Here is a 21,445-nt window from a genome sequence, read left to right on the forward strand (position 1 = left end):
GTCCATCTCTAAACAACCTCTTCTCTTTCCATTGCCCTTTAAGCTATGAAAGAAAGTTTAATAGTCAATCATTATCCCATTTCAGATTGCTCAATTTGTCAAATGTCCCATGGCATATACTCACCCAACAGAATTTGACATTTTTTTTGATATTTTCAAAATGTCCATCCAGAGAGGACTGATTAAATGAATTATGTTAAATGGACTACTGTGTATATTAAAAAGAATACTGATCTACATTTGTTGATATGGTTGCAAAACCTCCTCAATCATATGATCCTGTAAATTTAAATACATTTTTCTGCATACCTCTGTGTGTGTGTGGTATTGCAAAATATATTTAAACAAACAAAAGACGAGAAGTGACCGGTGGTCTTCTCTGGGGGGTGAGCTGGGAGAGCTGTTGCTTCCTGCTCCATACTCCTTTGTTTAAATATATGATATATTGGTTTTGTCCTAGTTTTAAAATGAGAAAAATCAGTTTAAATAGACTGTTGTGTTGTTTTGTGACTATTTTTTGTATGTCCACTATTTCAGCCCTTTTTCTTTAAATTTTAAAAGTATATTCAGAACCCCCCCAGAGCTCCGGCTGGAACAGCATGCGGGTCTGACTTGAGCGCACCGGACGGGACGGGGCCAGAGCTTGGTTTCCCCTTTGAGCCCTGCTGTGCTTAGAGGGAAGTGCTGACCAGTGAAGTCGGTGCCAAAAGTGACAGTGGTGGCAGGGTCAGGGAGAGTTCTTCAGCTCAGTTTCCTACTCATTCATCTAAGTCTGTCCTGTGGCTTTAATAGGATTTAAGAAACACTGAGGCTTCGGGGTACTTTCACACGGTGGCACCCACAGAGCAGCATGAGCCCGCAGGGGTGGGATGGGACTTACGCGAAGCCAGTCGGGCGAGCAGAGAGCACGCACCTGGGTCCCTCCTCGTTTCCCACTTGCCGGGGATGGCGCTCCAAGACGGTGGGGACAGACATGCGTGCGTAGGCAAGGGCGTATTTTTCAGGCAGACGTGGTGTGGTGTGTCTCTAAGGAAGTTGTTCCACCTTTTTAAGAAGAAAAGCAAGTCCAGTTGCAAGCGGTTTGTTGAAAGTAGAACTCATAGGGAAAATCATTTGTCTCTCATTATTTGCCTGATCTTCCATATTTGTTATTTCTAAATCTTGCTTTTTCTTAACGTTTTGAGTCCCGTAAAATTGAAGTTATTCTTTCTGACAATAACTCAGGGACCTAGTCTAGCTCTCGTAATTCAGAGAGCTAGACTATTGACATTCCAGCAGTCGTCTGAACTGGAGATGGGATTAACACCCTCAGAAATTGAGAATGCTGAGAAGTGGTATCCAGTTAGGACCTGTGGTGGGTTGCATTCTCCCAGGATGGCCGCAGCAGCCCTCCCAGTCCAGCATTTCCTTGTTCCTCCCCGTCAGAAAGCAGAGCCTCTTCCTCCTCCCCTGAGCCCGGGGCTGAGCTTTGTGAACGTCTCAGCAAATAGAACGTGATGGATGTGACACTGTGTGACTTCGAGTCTGGATCATAAAAGGCAGTAAAGCTTCCATCAGATCTGGGGATGAATGAGTCCCCAGGGGATGCTAGCTCCTGGGCTTCAAGTCTTCCAACGGAGGTCCCGGACTTCAGCGAGCAAAGATAAGCTGCCCCAGCTGCACCATATTCGGATTCCTAACCCACAGAACTTACACGCATAATGGTGTAAATGGTGGTTTCACACCACTGTTTTGGGGTAATTTGTTTTGCAGTCAGAGTACCTGATACAGGGCCACTTCTGCACTCAGAGATGAGTAAGGAAGTATTTGAAGACAAGGGCAAAATTTTTTTTGAGAGATAATTTTATATCTCTACAGTGTGGCCTGGACTCAAATAGTAATTTTTAAAAAACACATATAACTGATACTTTATTTGACATGCACAGAGAATAGCGACCAGAGGACTGGTTATTAAAATTTGCTGAAGCAAGCAGAGCTAATGCATCTGGAGCCCACTGAAAGGAATCTTCGTTTGGTCCAATGAAGCATTCCTGGAGATTCCAGGCTATTTTAGGACTTAGAAGAATACCATCTAGTCTAATAGAGCATTCCAGAATATTGTCTTTTCAGAGAGATCTCAATATGTCATTAATTCTTCTCGTTTTTAGAAACACAAAATTGGCATAAAGAAACTAGGTTGAACACTCATGGCATTAATAGATGTCACAAAGTTTAGAAAATGATTGATTCCCATTAACAACTTTCAGGGATAGGAATTAAACTTGACAGTTTCTTCATTTTATCGTCTTGCTGTAAATCCCAAAATGTATATAATTTTATAGATTATTGTTACTAATTCTTTTATTCCCCCCATTCATCTTGATTCTATCAATGTAGCATACAAATAAAGGTAATCAATTATCCATTATTTAGAATGCAAACCTCAATTCCATGTGATACTGTATTTTATTGAGATTATGTAAATTTAAGGAATATCATCACTACTGTACTCAGTATTTTATAAAATAATTTGCAGCTTCTTTTAATCATTTTAAATCATTTGTACATCTTTTTGAAGGCAAAAATACTGTTTGACACTTGAACATTTTGAAAATGAATTATGGTATTTTTTCTAAGTCCAGTTGCTAAAATAAATTAATAATTATCTCTTCTCTTTTTGTTCTTTATTCAATAAATTCAGCATTTAGTCAGCCCCTATGATGTACCAGGTACTACTTTAGGACTTGGAGATACAGAAGGAAATACACCAGAATTCCTGTTTTCTAGGGGTTTCTAGGAAGCTCACATTTTAGTTGGGCATGGAAGTGACAGTAAACAAATGTATGATATTTAGGGGTGATAAATGCCATGAGGAAGGATCAGGGTGTCAAGTTAGTGATGCAGACAAAGAACAGGATGCTATTTTAAAGTGAGTGAGTAACAAAGCAAGATGGCATTTAATAGCCTTGAATGTGGAGAGTGATCCCGTCCATCTGGAGGAAGGATGTTGCAGATGGAGAGAACACCAGATGCAGCGGCTGATGGAGAAGGGTGCCTGGTTGTGTCTGAGAAAGGGTGAGGAAGGCAGGACGGGCTGGAGCAAAGCGAGCAAAGGGAAGACTGCTGGGAAGTGAAGTTTAACAAGTTGGCCCAAAAGGAATGTGAAAAAGTCATTTCCATGGAAGCGTATCTCTATCAAACGCTACCCGTCTAGTAAATGTGGACTTAAAAGTGAGCAGTCCTTAATTAATGTAATATCTGATAATCTCCCATTGAAGGGACTTCAGAAATTATTATTTAATCTCTAAAAGAGATCAATGGATTTATGGCCATAGCAATTATTTTTAATAATGTATATATTTCAGAGAAGTAAAATAGGGCAATAGTATTGTGTTTTAAACCTAAGATATATTCCTGGGATAAAAATGGTAGGGAACACTGGATGAATGTGAAAGTTTAAAGTAAGCAGACAAACAATGGAAAATTTCCAGATTTTAAAGAAGAGAGTATTTATATATTTTTTAAATGAGCTTTTCATTATAGCAAAATTCTATTTTAAAATATTTTCATTGGGTCTCTTTTCCATATTTTGAGAACTGTGGAATTGCACCTGGCTCATTCACATCAGAATCAGGCACCTGCAATCTCCTAATTTAATTAGGAGCAAGTTTCCAAAACCAACAGTCCTTATTTGTACATTAAATTTGTTCATTTCATTTTCTATCAAATTTCTTTCTGTAAAAATATACACTATGTTTTAAATGTTTTCTTCCAGACTAATTTTTGTGGTTTTGTCCATTAATCAAGTAATTTATGATTAAGTCAGTTTCACAGTAAGTCACTTAAAATGCTTGTCATTGATAACTATCGTTTTGCTATTTTGATTATCTGATACATTTTTCCCTTTTTTGCATTATCAAAGATTATTTTGAGATGTATATAATTAAAAGTTATGTGGCTCCCTTTGTAAGAACTCAGAAATATGGAAAATATAGCCACTGAAATGATCCTTAATATTTATTTATCGTACTCCCCCTCCCCCTTACCTTTTTTGAATTAAATACCCAAGTAATGAGAACCAGACTTTAAAATGCTGTTTTGCCGTGATTTTTTTTCAAACTTTATTTGAAAGGTGTTTCCTTAGCTTTCCCAGCAGCTCCACTATTTGGTTTGGACAACAGAAGTGCTTTGTAGTTTTTATCACATATGGATATTTTGTAGTAATTTTCTAATCAAGTGTTTTTGTTCATTTTTCCTGTACTTTCTGATATCTTAGGATCTGAACAGTCTTTCACACTATTATTCATTCCTCCTACACAATTTACTAAAGTTGATTTAGAAAGATAACCCCCCCAAGTACTGTTTTAATTAAATCTTCCTCTTCTGTCATAAAGCTCTGCACATTAATTCAGCACGCCAGTAGGAGTTTAGTTGCTGAAGCCAAGAACTTAACATGTCTTAAATATGATTTTACTGCCTGTTCTCAGATAGAGAACGTTTTGATGTTTTAATTTCCTCATCTGTAAAAATTGGAGTAAATGATCATATTTGTTAGTGCTTACTTTCCATTCTACTTTTGAGACTTCCTTTGAAAATACAGAGTTAACCTGATGAAATGGAAGAAGGGATGCTGAGGTCCTAAAGTCTACTTGCACAACTTTTTGTTTCAACAAGAGTTCCAATACAGGGAACCTTGTGGAGTGATCATCAGATAGTGGGATGAAGTCCCTCAAGACAAGGAAATGCCAGCTTTCTTCGCTCTCTGGGACTTCATTCCACTTTTGATGGTTGTGCCACATGGTCCCTGATTCAAATTGAGCTGTACCCTACAGGATAGATGTGGAAACTATTCCTGACGCTCCCCAAAGAGCTCATTCTTCTCCTGCTGACCTTAACTGAGCAAGACTCAAAACAGGTCTTTTCTTAACAGACTCCTTAAAAAATGAAGACTCAATTGGTAATTTCTGGAGTAATCTATGAACTAGTGAACTTTTGGTGATTCCAGCTTTAATGCTGCATTTGAGAAAGACTGCTTCTGCAGAGATCTCTAAGATCTGCATTAATATGCTGGTCTTCCTCTCTAAACATTATCCCCACCTGTTCCAGTTTCTCTCTCAGCTAGCAACATAGGCCAGGCTGGATAATTAATTCATTTTTATGTAAAGTTCTCCTATCACCAAAAAGATGAAAAATTTTTTTGGTAAAGTCTGTACTTTTACATATATTCAACATAAATTTAAAAATATACTTCAATATTTTCTTTGAATAAATGAAGAGATGTAAAATGAGACCTCTATACAGGTTTAAAAGAAAAGACTTTATTTTTTTAGAGTAGTTGTAGGTTTACAACAAAACTGAGAGGAAGGTACAGAGATTTACCGTGTACTCCCTCCCACCACAGAGTCTTCCCTGTTATCAACATCCCCCACCAGATTGGTACATTTGTTACAATTGGAGAACACACTTTGAGATACCATAATCACCCAAAGTTTACAGTTTACACTAGGATTTGTTCTTTATGTTGTACATTCTGTGGGTTTAGACAAATACATAAAACATGTATTCACATTCTCTTGATACTGTTTTTCACAGGACAGAAATTGTTAATTTTAATGGATTCCAGCTTTTCAGTAACTCCACGGATTGTATTTTTGGTACTGTATTCAAAATGTCATCACCATACCCAAGGTCTTTTAGGTTTTCTCCAATGTTGTTGTCTAGGAGTTTCATAGTTTTGCATTATACCTTAAGGTCTGTGATCCATTTTGAGTTAATTTTTGTGAAGGGAGTAAAGTCTGTCTATAGATGTTTTTTTTTTTTTTGGCCTGTGGATGTCCAGTTGTTCTGGTGGTTCTTTTCTTGTCTTATTGCATTAGCACAGACTTCTAGTATGATGTTGAAAGGAGTGGTTAAGAGGGGACATCCTTGCTTTGTACCTGATCTTAGTGGGAAAGGTTTGAGTTTATCATCTTAAGTATCATGTTTGAAGCTTTTTGTAGATAGTCTTTATTAAGCTGAGAACATTCTCCTTCCTAGTCTGCTGAGAGTTTTTATCATAAGTGGGTGTTGGATTTTATCAAATAATTTTCTGCATCTAATGATATAATCATGTGCTTTTTTTTCTTATTTAACTTGTTAATGTGATGATTACATAATTCATTTTTAAATATTGAACCAGACTTGCATACTTGGAATAAATCCCACTTGATCATTATATATAATTCTTTTTATACTTTTTGGGGCTTGATTTGCTAATATTTTGTTAAGGACTTTTTCATCTATGTTCATGAGAGATGTCTTTCGTTTTCTCTTAATGTGTTTGTTTTCATAGAAAAGTAGGTAGGACCTCCAGCTGTTCAGAGAATATGATTAGAGTTTTAGTTTGGCATACTTACATTTCACAGATTTTTAATATATATGTTTATATTCAATGTCACTATCTTGGTATTTCCTGAAGACTTTAAACTCCATATTGTCTTTTATTTAGAGAAATCTGGATATACATCAGCAAAACTGTCATTATTTTTCATCCAAGCATAGTGATACCTATATAGTAAATGAAGTGGTAAGTCATCTGGATAGGTCAGACCCATGGAATTTCTATATGATAATAGTCTGCATTTGATTTACCACACACCATTTAGATTACCTGATCCTTCCATTCCTTTGCATAATGTCATTTGCTTACATTAAGACAAGAAGAAAAAAGACTTTCAATGTATTGGCTGGATTTGTTCACATTAAAACGCGAGAAGAAAAAGTTTCAGTGCATTGGCTGCATTGCTTCAATTAAATGGGTCCTCAGACAGTACACTGTAGCAGAGAAAGAGCAGATGTCTTCAAACTGTATCACTTTATATATACATATGTTTCAGGAGCATCTCAATTGCAGTGCGCACTTACGGATAACTTTTTTTTAAGAAAGTTTTCCTCCCACCTTCATTAATCTTACTTCCCAGCTCCAGTGCATTTGCAATGATGCTTGGTAAAAATGGGTTACATAAAGCAGTTTAATTTTTCAGATTTTCATATGAACCTTTCTCACCTGTATATATTGATATAAATATCAGTGAGAAATGAGAATTTTAAATGGGAATTTGTGTTAATTGAGATGGCTATTTCTGTAGGGATACTAGCTTACAACCACTTGCTTACTCTGGATATATAAAAAGCAAATCCAGAAAGTCACTGTTACTTAGTTGACAAGAAAAGTGAATGATTGAAAGAGAAACAGAAGTCCTATAATAGATTTTATACCAGCATCACAGATGTCTCTGGCTATGGACCATCAATTTATGAGATTTCTGCCCAAAATGCCACCAGTACTGCTTTGCAAACTCCCTACAGATTTTAAAAGAAAGGGAGAAGTGTTGGTATTTCTTGCTTTTGTTTGTTTAGCATCATGGGATTGTCCCATTTTATGGAAAAGCCCACTAACTGACACGCAGCACGGCATAGGCACGCTTTCCATCTTAGTGAGAGGAGCACATGATTTAGGAGTGCGGGTTTCTGAATCAGATTTCCTGGGTTAAAACCGAGCTTTGCTGTTTATTTGATGTGTACACTTGGGCAGGTACTTTCACTTCTCCGGGCCGCATTTTGTTCGTCTATAAAGTGGAAATTAAAAATAGTCCCCACTTCACGTAGGATTGTTAGGACAATTAAATGAGTTAGCACGTGTAAAGTGCTTACAACATTACCTGACGTATAAAAAGAGCACTTGCAGTGTTAGCTGTTGATGCTGTTACTGTGTTGTTGAGATGGCTTTCCCTAACTCGTGGTTGAGGTCAGAGTGTCTTTGGTTCTACTCACTGTGTCTTCAAGTAAGTGTTAAATACCTTTTTGTTTCAGAAGTGGTTTGTGACAACTTAAAATATGTAAACTATTAAAAACCACGGTGAATAGAAAATAAGCATCAAATAACGAGTGTGAAACTGATGGAAAGTCAATATAAACATATGTATATATACAAATACATCTGCATGCCATGATGTCTGCTTATCAAAGTTAATCTGCAAAATTGCTTGGAATTTCCTAGGGCCAAAACTGCTATCATATTTTATCTGTAATATTCATAATTTTAAATTGATTAGGAACTTCATGTTTCTTTCCAAACATTGTCAGTTAACTTGATTGGTTAGGCAAAATTTCACTGCTCTAGTTTCAAATTCATCCCCTTTATATATTTTTTAACATCTTTAGGTTTTTGTTTTTTTCACTCTCTAGTTTGTGAATGAAATACTCTATTTAACAGAGAACAGAAAAAAAAAAAAAAGAGTGGGGCACTTGCCAGTGTAGCTTGCATACATAGATGTTCAGGTGGTCGGCATCACCTGGTCATTTTGATTATTTTATTTTTTATCATTCATATACTTTTAAGTTATTGCAGGAGATTATATTCCGTTAGTTGCTTTTCAGCCCCTCCATTCACATTTCCACCTTGATGGAAATTTCAGCCTCGTTCACAACATTTTGAGCTTATCCTTAGGTTCTTAAGCTTATATTCTAAGAAGTAAATTTTTGTTCTGTTATAGAAGTAGACACACACACAGTGTGAAGACGGTACATTTATCAGTGGGATTTATAGAAATAACAGTGGCATACCGAGTCTGCCAAGTCCAAAAGTAAGCCGCTGAAAGCTGAGGAAGGTTAACCAAGTCATAAACCTCCAGGATCCTTCTGTCTTTGTACTTGTTTTACCTTTAGCTCTGGCCCACATCATTAAGGCCACAGAATGGCAGGTGGAGCTCCAGTAAACACATTTGTGGTGGAGGAGAAAGGACAAAGGCAAGAACCAGAAAGAGAAGAGAACTCAGGACAGGTGTCTGCCCCACTTTTAAGGAGCTCTCTGGGAGATCCTCCCCGATGCCGGCCTCTCACATCGCCGTGGCTGCCCCTGGCAGGGAGGGGGTCTTGGGAACGATACCTGGAGCATGTTTACATTGTTCTTGGAACTCAGCTGGAATGTTATTGGTGAGAAGGAAGAGGAGTGGACATTGGAGGAAGAACTCTCAAGCTTTGCCGTAATCCCCGACTTCTCTTGTCTTCTGTTTGGTAGGTGTCCAGGGATCGTTTTTTTTCAGCATCTTCTCTTTGAGGAGCTGCTTTTGCCATTTTTAGGCAACCATATCCAAATTTAGCTTTCTTAATTGAAAGCAAACCTCCTTTACTTGTTCACAAGGAGAAAGGTTAGGGTTTACGTTCTCAATCCAGCTGGGGTTTTAAGAGGACTGGCGAAGTGTTTCCCACTTGGTTCCCTCGGTAGGATAAATCTGTTTTAAAATGTGTCAGACAGATGGTATTATGTTTTTTTCAAGGCTTCAATGATCAAGTACACACTGTAAAATCCTGAATGATGAGGAAAAACAGCCCTATTTATTTAAAACGAGAGGAAAAAAGTCTGTTCTCACTACCTTCCATTTGATTAAAGGGCGCTTTGTTCCACTGGTCCAGTTTTGGGTACTGAGGCCTTTCTGATGGGAATGAGGTTTGCATCCCAACTGTGGAGCAGCTCTCACCCTTGTGCCCTCAGCCTCTTCTGTCCTGCCCAAGCCTCACAGGGACCCCAGGGTGAGGGCCGCCCCACACGCTGCTTTAATGAACGCTCCCCCTTTCTTTCCTTATGGACGTAGAAAGAAGCAGCCTGTTGGTTTTATATACAGCCACTGAGGTTTACAGATTCTTTCAGGCACATGTGATGTGTTTAATATGCCGGCTTTTCTTTAACTGCTCGTGTCGCATTTTCAGGGAACCATTTGTATGTTAATATAACAGACACCTTCGTGAACCTACTGCTTAGGAAGAGAAGATAACTACACGTTTTAATGACTGTATCTACAGGGCTTTTGGCATCTGGAAAGGTTTCTGCACTAGCATATGCAGTGCAAGAAACCTCTACGTATTTATAGCAAAACAGACATTATGCCAAGGCTCCCAGCCTTCACTGAAGTTCTTATCTGAGAAGGCACTGTAGTGTTGTGGTTTACAAAATACCTTGGTGTCATAAACCCCTGGATGTGAATCCTGGCCCTGCCAGTTGGGCAGATAACCTCTCTAAGCCTCAGCGGCTTCATTCATAGAATTTCAAGAAAATAAAAATGAGATGACACACAGTAGATGCTGTCCAGTGATACCCTGCACCTACATGATTCCTCCCCTTGAGTCCGGGCTGGACTGAGTGAGGATGGCTCATAGTGAGATCGTGGCTTCTGTCCTGGGTGCTGTCGCGCTCACTCTCATGCTCTCTGGGGTTTCCTGTGTTGGGAGAAGTCAGCTGTTGTGTTATCGGGCAGCCTTGGGGAGAGGCTCACATGGGCTCTGTCGGGAGTCGATGCTTGAGACCTGTCAGCGGCCCCTGAGTGAGCTTTTTGGGAGCAGATCATTCCCCAGCTGAGCTGTGAGTTGACTACAGCCCAGCCAGCAACGTGATTGCAGCCCCTCAGTGGAGACCGTGAGTGTGAGGCACTCAGTTAAGCAGCGCTTTCCTGACCCACGAAAACTGGGAGATGATAAATATTTGTTGATTTTTGTTTTAAACCAGTAGGTTTGGATGACTGGTTACACAATGATAGGTAACTGATACAACACATAAGGCGGTTCACCTGTGCTGGGCAGGTAGCAACAGTAACACTATTCTCAAAACAAGATGAGATCAGACTGGGTCCAGCATTACAGGATTATTCATTTTGCACTGGAAATCAGTTTCAATCAATTTCAATGTATGTGTGCAGAGAGCTCAAGAAGAAGCGTGGGGACAGTCCTTTGCCTGCTTTTGTAGATTGAAACATAAAAGGCAAAATAAATTAGTCATTTGAGTTTTAAGGTAGCACAGGAAGACAAGAACCCACGAGGTCTTATAGTTCTTTCTCCTATTTTAAAATAAGGTGAAATTTAAATTGCTGGAAGTCAGCACACAGAGGAGACAGTAATTGGCAGATATCATTCTTTAGATTGGTAGAGAAGAATTGCTAAAATCTTTAAAAGCTGAATTGATGAAAATACAAGCGTTGGTGTTTGTTGTACTTGAACAGTCTTGTTACTTAACAATATGTGCTTGGGATCTTTATGTTTATTTAGTTTACAAAAGGCCATCTTACAGATTGCAGTATTTGTACTAACCAAGATCTTGAAAAAAATAACGTAGAAAAAAGTTGTTCACGGTTTGAGAGCATGTAACAAATGTGCATGAGTGTGTTACATTGAGCATGTAACAAATGTGAAAACTTTACATGGAATGTCATATTAACATCAGTCAGTCTGTCTTGCCAGAATCTATCCATATTGTATTTGAGGTAAATTCTTTCCTTTGAATGCTTGAAAGTAGGATATGGAACTTACTAATAGGTGAATATAACTTTCTGGCTCAGAGCCCTAAGACAGGACTTCCACACAACTATGACCATACTACGCAATTCTAATTACCTCTACTTTTGTTCTAAAATTTCCCTTAATCTGTGGCTTTTTTTTTTTAATGTTTTGGAAATTGTCTGAATTAGGAGTAAAGCAGTTATTATCAGAATTCTTTTCAAATTCATTAAACTTCACATGTGGAAGCTTGTACGAGAAAGTCTCGTGGCTGCTATCAGGGAAGGAAGAGTGAAACAGTCACTCAGCACCACATGCATCCTTTTCTGGGCAACTGCTGTTGCTTAACGTACAAGATCGAATAAGGTCGCATTCCAGGGCGGTGTGCCTGCACATTCAAGTCTGGAACACATACTGGTTTATTCCGCCCAGGTGACTTGGTGAAGCACAGAAGTGAGTACTCCCATTGGCCAGTGGGTTCTGTGGCAGTTTGGAATAAAAAGGCGCAACGGCCCAAATATGGAGGACTTACTTTAGATGACTCAAAAACAGAGAACGTACTTACCCAAAGACATCTTAAAACAAAAACAAAACAGCGAAAATCACAGCTCTTTAGTTGTGGCCACTAGGGTTTAAGACTCTGTGTGGCTGTTTTTCATTTGCTTTAATGGAGCGTCTGTAATTCATCTCATGCCTGTGAGAAAATTACACAACTGCTTTATATGGTGACTCTTTAAACTATATAAATAGTCAAACTTTTTAAAATTGAAACGTATTCAATTCTTGAAACGTATTCAAAGGAAAGGAGATGTGAACTCTTAACTGAGAGTCTTCATGGGACCTGCATGATGGCCTGTGACTGTTTTGGTCATGAGGTCAGGCCTGCATCTTCAGAAGTTCAGTGTTGAGGCAGCTGGCACTGCGTTAGTTCAAATCACTGTCCTGATCACATTGAATCTTTTAGAGTCAGAATCATTGTAAACATACATTTTTGTATCTTTGTCATCTTGACGTTGGCTCAGAGTCTCTTCCAACGTGAGTTTACAACAGTGACATTTGAGAAGTTCTATATAAAAGAAACCTTTTTTTATCCTGTATTTCCCAAATTCCTTCCAGTTCATCATGGCACCATCATTCTAAGAACCACCTTTCTCTCTTTTCATCCACACATCTAATCCATCAAGTTGGTCCTATCTCAAAATATATTCCAAATATAAGCTGCTATTATGCGTCTGCTGCCAACAGTCTGAGTAACTGTATATTTTTCCCAGGCCAGTAGCCTCCTAACTGGGTTTTCTTCTTCCACTCTCGCCCCCTCCTACAGTCTCTCGTCCCCAGTAACGAGTGTGATGTCTTTCAAAGACAGAGGATGTTCACATTCTTGCCCAGAACTCTGCCTTCCCGTGACCTGTCGTGTCCTGCCTGCTCTGGCCACTGTCTGCTTCCCTGATCCTCTCTCCTTCCAGTCTCCTCCGTGATCTTTTGGCTCCTATCTTAATTGTATTTATTACTCGTCCTCGTTCAAGGACACATTGAATTCTCATAACAACCCACATTTTGGACTTTTCTTTCGTGGTTTCATCTGCCTTGAAACTTTATTTCCCGACATTTTCGCATGGTGCCTTTCCTCCCTCACTTCTTTTAAGTCTCTTAATTAGTACCTTTGCCAAGTGTTTTTTTCTAATCATCCCGCCCAAAAGGTCTCCCCTCTGTCTCTATTAAATCCTTTGCCCTACTTCATTATTTTTTATAGCACTGATCCATCTCCACCTAAAGAATGTTAATTTCTCTCCTCAAACTGAAATACAAGTTATATAAGAGAAGACAATTGTCTTACTCACCACTGTTTTACTCTAGCGACTGAAACAGTGCCTGGCATGTAGTAGGTGCTAAATAAATATTGAATCAACGAGTGAATGAAAGAATGTGTGACTACTCCTGAGCAGACTTCCTCCACTAAATTCAAGCCTCCTTTCTCCGTGTCTCTAAACAGTCCGTCTTTGTTCCTGCTAATCTGCTTTCCTAGAATTTCTTTCCACATCTCGTTCCTCTAAGAAAACACTTTTGATACTCTGTTCAAGTCCTTTTCAAATCCTATGAAACCGCTGTGGAGGTTTCTCTGCCACCACCCCCCACAGTGATCTCTCCCCCATTCTTACCTTCCACTGGACTGTCTTTACGATACATGTCATCACCTGACGGTTCTTTAATTATTGTGTGTGTGTCCCTTCCAAAAATTTATAAACTTCATAATTTTGGGGGCTCAGAGCAATAATGCACAAATAATGGGCGGTCTTAACTTTTTTTTATTGATGAGCTGATTGACCAGTTAATTAATGGATTGGCTCAATCTCAAACATGGAAATGACTGTAATAAAAACTGAAGAGAAATTTTATTTCTTATTAGAAGGTAAACATGTCCTTCTTACCCAATGTGATGATGTTAACTGGAAAATCTGCCTGAGAAATTACAGTTCTGGGTCATCATCCTTGACCTTTCTTCAGCGCCCATGAAAGCTTGTTACTGAATGTGAAGACAGAACGCATCGCACATATCACTAAACTTACAACATATGTTTGTAAGTAGTTTTTTATCAGTGAATTTGCTGGATATCACTTTTTAAGCATAAGTTTTAAACTATGCAGAAGGGCAGGTTGGAAAAAGTAACACTGATAAAGGTAAACTTAACATTTTCACACCTTCTGGTATATCTTTTTGGTGAAAACCCAGTAGATAGTGAAACCACAATTAGTACTGTGTATTTTATCCTTAACACATATATTTATTTATTATATAATTAAAATGTATTATATAATTAATAGATAAATAATTATATATTTTATATACATATACTTATATTCAAAAACAATGTATCAGATTTTCTGGGATATAAATAGTGTTCTTAACAGTCCCATTAAAATAAGCCATATTTTTTTTTGTAACTGCATTTGAATTTTGCTTTTGAGACCAGTATAAGTTCCCCATCCATCATACTGTATTTTGGTGACTAGGAAATTAAAGCTGAGGTCTAGAGATGTTTTCTTTTTCTTTTTCTGTTGCTATGGCGTGAAACGCTAATGGAAAGGTAAACCTAATACAGGGGATTATTGGAAATTCCCATGTTCTTTTTACCCCCTATGCTTAATATTAACGTCTAACAGGTAACATTTATGCTTCCAAGTGGTTTTCAGCAGTGTGCTGGCCAGCTGCAGAGATGACAAAGATGGGGAAAAGCAGGAGTTCAACACTTTAAGGAGCAACAAGGTGACTGATACTCTGTGAGGAAGAAGATAAAGTGTGTTTCAGAAGCCTCAGAATTTCCAGGGTTTTTTCAGGTATCTCAAAGAGCTGAAAAGCAGCTGAAGCAACAGTAAATAGAAGGTAAAACAAAGCAGTTTGAGCTACACTGTTGTGAAGCGTGTCCAAAAATGTTCACCACCCCTACTCTGGACATAATATTGTCAGCATGAAGTCACTTTGAGATGACTGCCCCAAACACAGAACTAAACCCCACTCTTCAAGGGGGCAAAAAAGAACTATTTTGCCAAAATTTTTCTTGCCTCAATAAAGGATAATAAGGTCACGCCTAATAAAACAGAAACTGTTGAAATTCAGGAATTCGCCAAGAACATCAGTTTGATGTACTTGTTTCAGGGGGAGGAATTCTCTCTGAACTATAAGAGAAAGGACTCAAATGTTCCCCTCACAGGTGTGACCTCCTATACCTGCCCAGCAAGGACCCGCCCGACTGGAAGCTTAGATCTGTGATGGCCCAGTTTATCTTCTCCCTCACTGAGTATCAGTCACCTTGTTGCTCCTTAAAGTGTTCAACTCTTGCTTATTTAATGGAGTCTTGCCTTCAGACGGTTCAGAGAGAGGCACGGGGAAAGATGTGACATGAGCCTTGCAGCTCCCTAAACCCCAAACCAGTACGTCCACCATCTTCTGGTCACTAGTTCCAGGGTGACTTTTAACACGAGCAAGAGAAGGGAAGTGCTTGGTATGTTTTTTAAATAGAAATCTCTCAATGTCTTTATCCTTGTACATATCCTTGCTTTTTTAAAAATTATAGAATAGAATATTCATTCTGATGCATAAATCCAGATGACTTGCTTTGCAAGTCGCAGGTTGAATGCTAGTTCTGAATTATGAGTTTGGGTTATATGTCCTCAGAAGGAGAAGTTTCTCCTCTAACATCTGTGAGTTCTAAGATATTAAATCAATTTTGTTTTTAGTGGAACCCCTGGTTGTTCTGGGGGTGGAGCTTCCAAAAGACTTTGAATTATTGAAACTAACATATACAATATATGTACGTAAGTTATGAACTGTAATGGTAAAACAAACACGCATGAAGCCACCTCCAAAATGAATGTACGTGTTTCATCCTGACTCCACTCTCCAAATACAACTATTCTCAGTTTTGACTGCATAATTTCCTTGCCTTAAAAAGAAACATTTTATTGCCAATTGATGTCACTCAGAATAATATACTTTTTAATTTTGCTTGGTTTTTGCACTGTATGAAAAAAAGGGCATCGGACTCTAGTCTGATTGCTTCCATTTTAAATTCAGTTTTATTACAAGTATTTGCTAATTTGTATTCTGAAGTATTTGATGGTATGGTTTTGGTAATATGGCAGGTAATTTATGATACATTAAATTTTATCATAAAGTTGTAATTAAGACAGCATTATATTTGCATAGGGACAGGTGAATTGTCTATGGGAACAGAATACGGAATCCAAAGACAGAATCCTGCATATGTGGAAACCTGATTTATAAGAGAAGTAGCATTGCAGATGACATTTTTTGGCTCAAGCAATTTCTACAAGATGTGCTAGCCTACATATACAGAGGAGTATGTGGATAAGTGTTCATGACAGCATTGATTATAATAGCAAAAATTAGGAACAGTCCATGTCTATCAATAGATTAATCTTCAAATAAATAATAAAGAAACCATTGTACATATTCAATTATAAATATAGAATGGAAAACTATGTAACTATTTAAAAAAAAAGACAACAAGAAAAACTGGTCCTCTCATACACTATAAATGAGACTTACAAACCCTCAGTCTGGAAAGCAAATTGGTAGTATCTATCACAATTTAAAATATGTAAATTCTAACAAACAACCCAATTTAAAAAATGAGCAGAAGACCTGAATAGACATTCTTCTAAAGAGGAAATGCAGATGGACAACAGGCACATGGAAAGATGCTCAGCATCATCAGGGAAATGCAAATCAGAACGACAGTGAGATATCACCTCACACTGGTCAGAATGGCCATCATCAAAAAGAACACAAATAACAAATGTTGGTGAGAATGTGGAGAAAAGGGAGCCCTTGTACACTGTTGGTGGGAATGTAAATTGGTGCAGCCACTGTGGAAAACAGCATGGGAGTTTTCTCAAAAAACTAAAAGTAGAACTACCATATTACCCAGCAATTCCACTCCTGGGTGTAAATCTGAAAGAAACAAAAAACACTAATTTGAAAAGATACATGCACCCCAATGTTCAATGCAGCATCAAATTTACAATTGCCAAGATATGGAAGCAACCAAGTGTCCATCAACAGATGAATGGATAAAGAAGATGTATGTGTGTGTACACACACACACATACACACACACACACACAGGAATACTACTTAGCCGTAAAATGATAAGATTTTGCTATTTGCAGCAACACAGATGGACTTGAAGGGCATTATGCCAAGTATGAAATAAGTCAGACAGAGAAAGACAAATATTGTGTCATATCACTTACATGTGGAATCTAAAATACAACGAACTAGTGAATAAAACAATAAAGAAGCAAACGCATGGATTAGAGAACAAACTAGTGGTTACCAATGGGGAAAGAGAAGGGGGAAGGGGCAATATAGGGGTATTAGGGGAAAAAAAGGTTATTATGAGATTATGTGAAATTATCTGTGTGAAAATTTTGAAAATTTAAAACATTATAGAATTTAAGGAAACTTTCATTCAATAAAAAAAATAAAAACAAAATAAATAGAAAAGTAGAGAGCAGTAGACAAGAGTGGATGAAGAGGGTGACTTGAGGCTGGCTTTCCCCGTCAAGAATGTTGCGGACTGCTCCTTGGATTCCAAAACGGCACAGCCAGTAGAGAAGAATTTCAAATACTTTGGCATCTAAGAGAGAAGTGTGTGTCTAATAAGGCCATTAGCTATAATACCTTGTGTCAATTACACAGAAGTATCAAAAACCAAGACATTAAAACAATCCTAATTTTTTAAAAAATCTAACTCAGCAGGAAGACAAAGTCAAATTCAAGATTCAACAATATCAACTATTTCTTAAAATACACCTTTCCCAAAACGTTCTCTAATTTCAGGAGATTGTCTATACCTTCACGTATCCTTCGTCCTCATTAAATCTTACCCATGGTGACACGGTGCTGTTGTTCTGTGCTGTTTCTTCTTTTGGTTTTTGCATCTTTTGTATTTTTATAATATTTGTAGTTGCTTGGTCTGTATAGTCATTAAGAACTGGTATTTTTATACTATTTTGTATCTTCTAAAATCCCTCTAATTAAATTTATGGTATTTCTCCAATCACTGAACCTACCAACATCAGTGATAAAATTGTAATGATTATCAACTCATCTTAGGAAATAGGTCAGAAATAATAACGATACTGTCTCCGAGTCTGAAGCCCTATTTGACTTTATTAAAACATCGTCTGAAAAGGTTTCTCTAGAGGGCTTCAGTGACATCATTTTTTTTTATCCCTCAAATAAGTACATTCTTTTTCTCTTTCTCTCTCTCTTTAAAAAATCAACAGCTTGATCAAGTCATCCGCCAGAGAAGCCTGTCCAGCTTGGAACTGTTCCTCTCCTGTGCTCAGAAACAGTTAAGTGCTCTGATAGCCACGGAACCAGCCGGCTTGGAGTGAGGGGAGCACGACAAGCTAGCCGCGCTGGCAACGGTAAATCCCGAGACCCCTGAAATACACGCTGTGAATTGTAAAGATGCTTTCGTTTTCTTTCCAGACCTTGGAAAATTGATTTCCACTCGAACGATAAACCAAAACAGTATTTAGAAAAACTACAAGAGATTTAATTTAGTTTCTTTTGTTTTTCTCCTTCTCCTTTCCCTTTGCTATCATTTTATTACTAGTAGTAATAGCAACAACAGAAAGTAAGACGGGACCCTGAAACCACTGAAAATTGCCACATTACCAGAAGTTAGAAGTACACGTTACGGCCTCTGATGGCCTGTTACATTGTATTTGGCAAAAGTAGTGAGTATCTTTACGTATTGTTTCACAGTGACTCTTGATAAGATTCTAGAATGTAATCATACATTCATTTGATTTTGAGGGTAGAAACAGCATGGTTTTCAACATCACCTATTTATGTAACTTAAATATAAAACACTGATATGACAGCGAATCATTCTGATACTACGAGACCTCTCTTCTGCAGTGGGATCTATGTATTTTCATTGATAATAATTAAAAACACTAAAGATTATTTAATTAATTCAACTTTGATCTGATGTATCACTGAAAGGCATAGATGTGTGTTATATGCTTACTTCCTATTTCTGTTCTTCAAGTCACTATGAATCAATAATATCATTTTTCTTATGAATCATACCATGAACTTAATCTCTAAAAAGAGAGTGTAATATACCTGTTTGTAGGAATTCAGGTTCAGATATGAGAGATGGGAAATCCTTCCCCAGTATTTCAGAATGTACTTAATTCATAAGCAGTATGCTTCAATGTAAAATCATGAGTTTGTTTTTTTTTTAAGATCAAAACTAAAATACTGTCATTAAAAATGTATGCAAATGTCTTGTTTTCTGAAATGCTCCTAGTTTCATGGGCTTTGTACTTTTCTGGGATTTCTCACATAATAAAAAGCTTCAAAAGTGATTTGGTTATTATTCTTTAATCCCTTTTTAAAAATTATTCTTTAAATTTTTTTCTTACTCAAACTTCTGTAGCCATAGATGATGTTTTTAATATATACCTCCCCCTAAATACTTACAATATTTACCAAGAATCTTTAAATGATAATAACTACTTAGATTTATTTATCTTGCGAATTTAAATAAAGGGAGAAAGGGCTTTTAATTCAGGAACAACAACATAATGTTATGGTCATATTTAAAATCAGTCGACTCTTTGTCATCAAATTTTAAATAATAGGCTATTTTACAAGTAATTCTGACACTATGTAGATGAAAATGAAACATACCAGGTCACTGGAACTAAGATCCAGACATAATGATGGTATCAAGGGAAATGTCATAGTCTAAACCTCTCTTTCACCCCCTACCAGCACAGAATATCTTCTGCTTTCATTTGAAGTTCCAACTTTGCTACTGACATAGAATAATTGTCTGAAGTAATGTGTAACAAATTGTTACTGATCAGTCTGTGAATATTTGCAGAACACCCACCATGCACAATAATAAATTTCTTGGATTGCTACGATACTTTTTCCGCACAGAGCTGTCCTTAAAGATAGCTGAGATTAATCATCCGGACATAGAGGATTATTTGATACATTAATCCTTCCAAAGTTAACTAATAATCTGCTTCAGTGATGTTTCGAGTTACAGATTTCTACATTAAGAACTGTATGCTGCTTTTGTCCTGGTTATCACAAGGACATAGACCGTCTCAGGTGGCATTCACTAAGGGAATTAGATGAATAAGAATTGTGCTCCGACCAAAGGTAAGAGACTTTCCCTGAAATGTGAGCCCAAAGTCTCAAAGTTGTCAAATGTTTTGTATCTAAAACTTTCCCGGCCTTATTGTGTGATTTCCTTAACTCTTTTTGTCTAGCGTTTTCTACCTTGATGTTTCGGTGAACAAGGCCCCATGTTTGAAAGACTGAGGGTAAGAGGTAATTAGATTTTTTCTGAATGACTGAGCCACTATCAAACTGCGACTCCGTTGTTAGCGGCGTGCTGGAAGGTTCATCATTAGAAGAGTTCTTTCCTCCCCAGAAACTGAGTATCTGCTTTGGGCCAATTATTGTCACATGGTATCTCAAGAACCCTGTGAAGTTAAAATAACCCCGTGAAGGAGACGATGGCTCTACGTTCATTAGTGGAGACGATTAGATGTTCACCTGCCCGTGATGACCAGGTGGAGCTGAGATTCCAGCCCAGAGCTTCCACCGGGCAGCTTTACTCTTTCTAGTACCCTGGAGATAACTAATATTCTCTCCATAATAAATTATCTGGAAGCTTTTATCCCATGTAGTCTTTTCACATTATTTGAATCTTTTAAGAAAGAACCTTCAATCCCTCTTGTAAGCCTAGTTGGAATCTAGCCCTGCCTCATTCTAGCTTGCGGGACACGTTGCCCAACCAATTTGAGTCTGTTTTCTCGTCTGTGAGGTGGAAATAGTGATTTTTATAGGCTTTTTGTGAAAATTAAATTAAACTTGTAAATTGCCCCATTAAGGTAAGACCCTGCTGATGTGGCCACCAGTTCACAGTAAGCCCCCTTTCCCTAGAACTGCCCACAAAAAACATCTGCCCCTCTGACGTTGACTGATGGATGGATCCACAGGTGAAGGCCGACTGGGCCCCCTGTGAAGAGTCATGTGCTGAGACACTTCCACTGCTTACCCTCGGGTGACGGACATGAACTCTACTTCTGAGGTCAGAAGTCGCCTGATCGCTGCCATTCCTGAGTCTTGGATTCTGAGCTACCCAAATATTCTTCCAATATGCCAACACCACTTACTTTTTTCCCTGAAGCTAGCCAGAGCCAGTTTCTATTACATGCAACCAAGAAAGTATTAACCGAGGCAGCCCAGCCCAGAGCCCAGCACATAATCCCTGGATACTCGGCACTTGTAAATTCTTTATTTCCTCCACCATGCTAATTCTCATCCAAAATGGGAACACTCTTTGATTTATTTTAAGGAATGTTAAAAATATAACTGAACCAAAGCCCCTATTGTCTAACACAGCCAAGTAAATCACAGATACCTAAAACTATGAACAAACAGTGCCCTATTTAGAAGTTCTCTGTCACTCAGAATCTGGGGTAGAGGTTTAAACTCAGCTTTGCTAAATGCTGATTCATGGTGCAACTCAAAGGAGACTTGCTCAGTGATTGCTTTGAAATCAAAACCAGAACAATGTCCCTCTGGTTGGTGTTA

The 21,445-nt window shown here is 38.0% G+C and overlaps 1 protein-coding gene across 6 annotated transcripts in view; it reads left to right on the forward strand.

Annotated features, from left to right (window-relative positions):
- The window catches only part of CCDC91 (coiled-coil domain containing 91), a 224,978-nt gene extending 205,784 nt beyond the window's left edge, over positions 1 to 19,194 (forward strand). For all 6 annotated transcript variants that reach the window (XM_074357765.1, XM_074357768.1, XM_074357767.1 and 3 more), the window contains one exon: positions 18,097 to 19,194. In XM_074357765.1, coding sequence (XP_074213866.1) covers positions 18,097 to 18,207 — 111 coding nt within the window. In that variant the 3' untranslated portion in view covers positions 18,208 to 19,194. The remainder of the gene's footprint in view (positions 1 to 18,096) is intronic.
- Positions 19,195 to 21,445: the final 2,251 nt, after the last annotated feature.

The sequence above is a fragment of the Camelus bactrianus genome, chromosome 34, assembly GCF_048773025.1.
Source record: "Camelus bactrianus isolate YW-2024 breed Bactrian camel chromosome 34, ASM4877302v1, whole genome shotgun sequence".
In the NCBI taxonomy this organism is placed as follows: domain Eukaryota; kingdom Metazoa; phylum Chordata; class Mammalia; order Artiodactyla; family Camelidae; genus Camelus; species Camelus bactrianus.